General features: G+C 43.8%; 1 protein-coding gene across 1 annotated transcript; it reads right to left on the bottom strand.

The window, feature by feature from the left end:
• Positions 1 to 342: 342 nt before the first annotated feature.
• LOC136536336 (L10-interacting MYB domain-containing protein-like) lies at positions 343 to 1328 on the bottom strand. Its single transcript, XM_066528667.1, has 2 exons — positions 1020 to 1328; positions 343 to 930 (listed from the first exon to the last, which is right to left on the bottom strand). The coding sequence occupies exons 1-2, from the start codon at positions 1326 to 1328 to the stop codon at positions 343 to 345; spliced, it is 897 nt and encodes a 298-aa protein (XP_066384764.1).
• Positions 1329 to 6680: the final 5352 nt, after the last annotated feature.

Raw genomic sequence — 6680 nt, 5'->3', positions numbered from 1 at the left:
GTCCCTTTTGTCCATTTTTTTTGCCAAATTCTCCATGTTTCCATCCATCTACATAAGACAGGAATCAAAACTCAGGAAAATATTGACAGCAATCAAAACACGTACAACAATAGGGATGGAAGCAATCAAAATATTGACAGATCAAACATGGAAGCAATAACTCAGGAAAATATTGTTTCAGAGTACATGCAACATTATTTCAAATGGTTCTGAACATGGAAGCAAATAACTCAGGAAAATATTGGTTCAGAGTACAAGCAACATTATTTCAAATGGTTCTGAACATGGAAGCAAATAAATGGTTCTCACAACACAACACTAAAAATAAATAACTGAAAGCTTCTACGTGCGCCTCATGCATTCTGCATGCTCCCTCTCAAGCAAGTCAAACCTTCCTTCTTTTGTTTTCAGCATGCTAAAGACCTCCCTAAATTCAGGCTTCACAATCAGAAAGGTAGCTGTATGCATTAGAGCTGTTTTCTCTTGCACCCCACAATCTTTACCCATCTTCATGGCCTCTGCAATGCTAGGGACTTGGCTGGTTGGAGGTGCAGATGATGCTTCAACACTTGTGGAGATTTTCTCTGCTGCAGTTTCTATCTTCAAACATGTGTTCTTGTACATACGAAAGAATGGGCTCTTCTCATCATTTTCGTCAGTAGCAGTAGAGGACTCCTTTTGTTTCTTTTTTCCTGGTTTCAATTTTTTCAAAGCAGCCAACTTGACATCATCATTATGCGGAGGTTTCTGTATCTCACCCACATCCTCATCACTTGAATCATCGGAGGAAATATCTCCAGGACAGGATGCACTTGCCCCGCTAACATGTATCTTATCAAACAACATATGAAGATCATCAAGGTGCTTCGGTCCTTGTTTTCTGAACCTAACATGATTGCATTTGATACCTTTATCAGGATTGTTGCATCTCTAAAATTAAATGGATAAAGTTAACAAGTCAGTCCATATACTCAAAATGCATAATTGTAAATGAAAAAAGGACAGTACACAGTTCTTACAGCTAGGTGTTCATCCCACCATTCGTTGGAGCAGTCAACAGTTTGATTTGCCTCATTCCATCCAAGACCGGTGGTAGAATTCTTCAACTCTATAAACCATGTATATTCCTTTTTCAGACTGTCTAACTTATTCTTCAATTGTTTCTTTGTTTGCTTCAGTCTAGTTTTTTCTTCATACTTAGTTACCATATTTTTCCAAGCAGTCCTAGTAAACAATCCCAAGGGTCTATTCCCAGCTTCTATCTCTCCTTTGCATATGTCAATGAAATGCCTCACATTGGTATCACACCAATCTGCCTTATCAGCCATCTTTTTAGGAGAGTTAAGAAAACAGTGATGTGTTAGCATATAGTAGAACTAACAAAAGCATGTCACATTGGTATCACACCAATCTGCTAGATGTTCATTGAGTTTGATAGATATGGATCTGAAACCAGTTATTCATGCCTACACCTTTTATTTTAGTTATGGATATCCTTGACACTAGCTACACATGCGTAGTAATTTATTCATCTATTACACATCTGATCTTAGATAGACATATGATGGGGCCCTGACAATTTCAGCTACAACCTCATGCTATTCCATAAGACATAATTTTGCTCTTTGTATATAAATAAATATGCTAGCACCCATTTACTGAAATGTTCCTTTGTTTCTCTCCAACAAAGCACGAGAGTTGTGCAGTCATTTCATTAAGAAGGGAAAATACAAAGGAGAAGCAAAGGCCTACTCCCACACCCCCACAGAGTCGTATAATTTGGTCGAGTGTTCTTAGAAACTAGAGTCTTTGGCTATCCTAATAAGCAACAAGAGATATACCTAGATCAAGGGAAATACTTTTGGCCCAGAACTTGAATTTTTTTTATCAAAAACCAGAAACTACAGGTCGGTTTAAAATCAGCAAATCTCTCTTGTTGACAGCCATGAATACAGCTTGTGTTCTGGTGAACAAGTGTTGCCATCAGCTCCCTACAAATTTATGCAGACTTAGGGTGTAGAAAAAAATACAAAAAAGAATGAGAGGACAACAAACTGAAACGCCACTGCCATGTGATAACAGAGGCTTTGCGTTGCAAGCAATCAACCAACAACAAAGCTGCCATGCAGGTATCTTGGATGCTGGTTTTATCCATAGATAATGATGATTGCAGTGGAACCATCTATGTTCCCCTTAATTTTTTTTCTATGGTCCAATGTGCTTCATGATAACACCTGGTGCTAATTGCAGGGAACACCAGTTAAAATCCAAACTGCTGGTTATCACTTGCCAGACTCGTCACCCCTGGCTCCCAGACACCTAAAACTAGTGTAGCAGCCTAGAATGTGACGAATGCATCCAAAGCTAAAGAATTATTAATCTTCTAATAGCTTTTCTATGCACTACAGCTGCAAATAGAAGAATCGGATTAATGAGTACTACAAGCACTATTTTTTTCATTTCTAACCCATTTTGTTACCTTTCCTAGTTTGACCACCGCAATTTGGCATACACAATACTGCTACCATGATAACACAGGGATCAATTGAGATGCAGATATGACATCCATTTCAAACATGAGCAACAAATGTGTACAATCACTAGTGACAGCATGGAACCTTACTTGGAATTTCAAGTTATTTATCATGCACACAACAAAACTAGGGCCGCCATCTTGCCATGAAGCATTCCAGAAAATCGCCACTATCCAAAGCACATAAGTGGGGAAAAAAATCAACCATTTCACTTTCATGTAATGGATTTACACAGATGACTACACTTGTTCCTCTAAATGGATCAGTGGAAACACAGATGCAGGTGGAAGGGGGAGTCGGAGGAGTTACCTCACCAGATCTGGAAGGGGAGGTTGGTGGCGTGTAGATCGGGAGGTCGATGACGGGCTCCGGGGAAGGACGAGGCGCTGCTGCCGCCGTCGGCTTCTGGGCGCCGCTGCCGCCGGCTTCAGGGGAGGTGACCGAGGGGCGCCACTGTGGGCTCGCTGGGAGGATGACGAGGGCCGTGGATGCTCGATTCGGTGGGTGGAGCGCCGCCAGCAGCTTGAGGGGAGGCAGATGGGCAGCGCCGCCACCGGAGGGCACACCGGACCGCCGCCGGAGGGCGCGCCAAAACCCTAGAGCAGCAGGCGTCGGGCAAGACTAGAGGAGGCGTGGGTGGGGAGCGAGAGCGACAGAGGCATCGGTGGGAAAGAAAAATGAAGGGGTACGCTCATAACCCGTGGCATTGCGGGTAATTTTTGCGAACCGTTCGCCTTCACAGCCGGAAAAAGAACATCTCAGGTGGCTGTGGAGAATGAACTATAGAAAAGTTGCTTTTGTGAAAGTAGAGGTTCAGAAGCACATCCCTTTGGTTTAGCTTTTGACTTTTCTGGAAAGCAAAAGCACTTTCATAGCTTAATCAAAGGAACCCTTACTCTATATTCGGCTTGTTCGACTTCTTTTTTCAGCCGAAATAGTATTTTTTTCTCACAATAATTTAGCCAGAACAGTGTTTTTAGCCAGTTTTAGCCAAAGTTTCGGACCAGCGAACGGGCCGATATCATCTTTTTCCCCCTTGTCGCACGACCGCAACTTGCACACGGAAGAAGCAGGGATGGCCTCACCAGTCAGTCAGTCACCACACCATCTGCTGCACGAGGTGCACCGGCACCATCCGCCTCTCCAGGGATCATTGCCGACCGTCTGGAGGGGCTCACCGGCACCCGCCTGTAAAGGCCAGTTGCATGGGATCCCAGCTGCCTGTTTGTCCGGGCTACTCCAGTTCCATCAGGTGCACGTACAACTCAGTTTGCATTGTCCACTTGCTTGATCCATAGGTAGGGCATCAACACTTATCTGATGATGATATTCAGAGCCTAACTGGAGTGTGTTGTTTCACAAACTCACCTTCAAACACCCCTTTCACAAGCAGAATTGACTTGACGCCATGCTTTCAGAACTGCGATGTTTATGTTTCAAGATTGAGCCAAATCTAATGCTTATGCACCAGTGGATTATAAGGCTCACTTCTTAATAGACATAAAGAATCTGTAACATAGCAATGCCAACACAGCCATGAGTCCATGACCATTCATGACGTAGAAGAACAATCAAGCGCTCTTTTTCAAGCACCACTGTCGCTTGCCGCTCATGATCATGAACATTCAACGCTGCGGCTTCGTTCAGACCTCTCACGCGCTTCGCCTCTTAGCTAGCGAGCACGCAGGAACAACACCTGGACGGGCACCTCTCCATCGAGTGCCGCACGCTCCGCACCTTGGCAACCTCACCACAGGCCGACAGCAGCCTCCTGGCGTCGACGATGGCCCCTGAAGTTGAAGTGGTAGCAAAGTCGCTATTGTTCATCCTCGCTGGAGGCCAGCACCGTGCCAACCCCTCCCCAATGCAAGATCCACCTATGCCTGGGCCGAGGCCGACTCATGCCTTGCCGCCTCCATCCCGGCGTCCCCACCTCATGGTCAGTCGCGCCAGACTACGACAAATGTGGACATGTGGTTACGGGTGAAGGAGGAGAGGAAGGCCCCATGTGGGTTGCCATGCGGCATGCATAGCCGCCGCCCTGAATTTTTTTAGTTTTTTTGAAAATTTTGTATAAATATGCCATTCGAGGAAATATTTCAAAATCTGGATCCTTAGCTAGCGTCAAGTTTACACGCTGACGCCAAGCTCTTAGGCTCGGAGCAAACATGGAGGTGACATAGCAAAAAGCTCGGCGCCAGTCACCCTAGCTTCAAGCTCGACGCCGTAGATCCTGGCGCCAAGCTCGACGCCAGGGTGACTGGCGCCGAGCTTGTGTTTTAACTCTGGCTCCAACCTTCCTGCCCGAGCCTTCTTCCTCTTCTTTCTCTGCCCTCTTGGGTTTTTTCTCTCCCCACTTCGCCCTACCTCACGAATCGGCATATTGGACCTTGAAAACTTTGATTTGATCCATAGATCTTCAAGAGCAAGGTATCCTCGCTCTCCTCCTAGGATTTTTCGCATCGATTCGGTATATATTAGTCGGATTTTCCAACCTAAGAATCGTCATTACTTAGGGTTTTATTCTATCTCTCAATATTTATATTATACAACCATAGGATGATGCCAAGATGTGAAAAAGCTAGCAAACCTAGGTAACCACAGCGCATATAGTTATGTTATGGGTTCATTGTTGTGCATCAAATGGAAAACCCTAGGTTTAGGGTTTAATGCACTAGTAGAGAAACAACTTTTGATCCACTTCGAAATTATGCTTTAGTCCTGGTATTTTTCACGCTCGGGACTAGAGAAATCTTTAGTCCTGATTGGTAGCTCCAACTAGAACTATAGGACCCTGCCCAACAGCTACTGTGGTAGGCTTTTGCTGTAGGGGACCTTTAGTCCTGATTAGAGCTACCAACCGGGACTAAAGGTTAACTTTTACTCCTGGTTGGTCCCAGGAGTAAAAGTCTACTCCCGGCTGGAGGCTCCGTCCGAAATTAGAAAGGGACCTTTAGTCCCGGTTGGTGTCTCCAACCGGGACTAAAGGTCCCCTCCTATATACCCCTTCTTTCTCCCCGAGTCCGAGCCACTTCGACCTCAGTGTTCTTGCTTCATCGCCGGCCTCTCTTCTTCCTCATCACCGGTAATCACAAGATTTCTTCGATTCCTTCATCGATTCTTCGGTTCTAAAGGTTACCAACTTTATACTCTCATGTTTCATCAGTAGCATATCTCATTTTGTGGACTAGATATATATGGTTTTTTTTATGGTGGATTTTTTTATTTGTAAGCCATTTAAGCTCAAAATCACTTTAAAGTTTGCATATTTGGATGAAGGAAGGTTAAAGTAGTTATTCAAAACTAGTATTCAGCTTTCATTTCTAACATGCATAGTACACTTCATGGTTTAGAGATATAGAGAATTTTAGAGTTTTTTTAATTTTATTTGTTTATAAAATGAGAAATTTATATTATATTAAAAATAAGTATAGAGAGTAGATGGCAACTGCTTCCGGGTCCTCGGCCTCTCATCAGGTTCCAAAGCGACTGAGGCTGGACCTCCCTCTCATTGCATGTGGCAAGTGTGAGGAGAAGATTGTGATGGAGTACCGGATGAGGAAGGAGTGTCCCAACAAGGGCCGTATCTTCCACAAGTGTCCGGATCACAATATGAGTTATTTTGTCACATTTGATGATTATGGTTAATTTATACTTATTTTCATGATGATTGTGATTAAAGTTCTAATTTTTTGTTATAATTTCAGTGGAAAGGCACTGGATGTTCAGGCTGGTACTATGAGGAAGAGTATGTTGAACACCTGCAAAACTCTCTTGCACAGGCGGCTACGGTGGCTGATGAGGCAGTGATTCTGCAGAAGAAGCCTATAGATATTGAACAAACGCATGATCTGTCTGTTTTAGTTGGGATTGGTCGTGAAATCCTTATACTGCTGAAGTGCATTTTAGCTTTAGTTTTTTTCATGGTAGTTGGGATTGTTTACATTGTAGCGAGACTTTCATAAATTAATATCTTATGTGGTGGCATGCATGCCGTATAATTAACTAATTATGTTCTAGGTTTTAATATGGTATGTATGTCATGTAATGCAGATGAGCCGACATTGGATGTACAATGCTGATTGCCGCTCCCAAGAGTTCATTGAGGGCGTGTATTCTTTCTTACGTGTGGCCGAGGCAAACAAA

The sequence above is a fragment of the Miscanthus floridulus genome, chromosome 2, assembly GCF_019320115.1.
Source record: "Miscanthus floridulus cultivar M001 chromosome 2, ASM1932011v1, whole genome shotgun sequence".
NCBI lineage: Eukaryota > Viridiplantae > Streptophyta > Magnoliopsida > Poales > Poaceae > Miscanthus > Miscanthus floridulus.
This window is presented reverse-complemented; position numbering and strand designations above follow the sequence as displayed.

Coding starts and splice junctions, on each gene's coding strand:
- LOC136536336 (XM_066528667.1), bottom strand. CDS start 1,328: ATGGCTGATAAGGCAGATTGGTGTGATACCAATGTGAGGCATTTCATT. Junction 931..1,019: donor GGTGGGATGAACACCTAGCT/GTAAGAACTGTG, acceptor ATTTAATTTTAG/AGATGCAACAATCCTGATAA.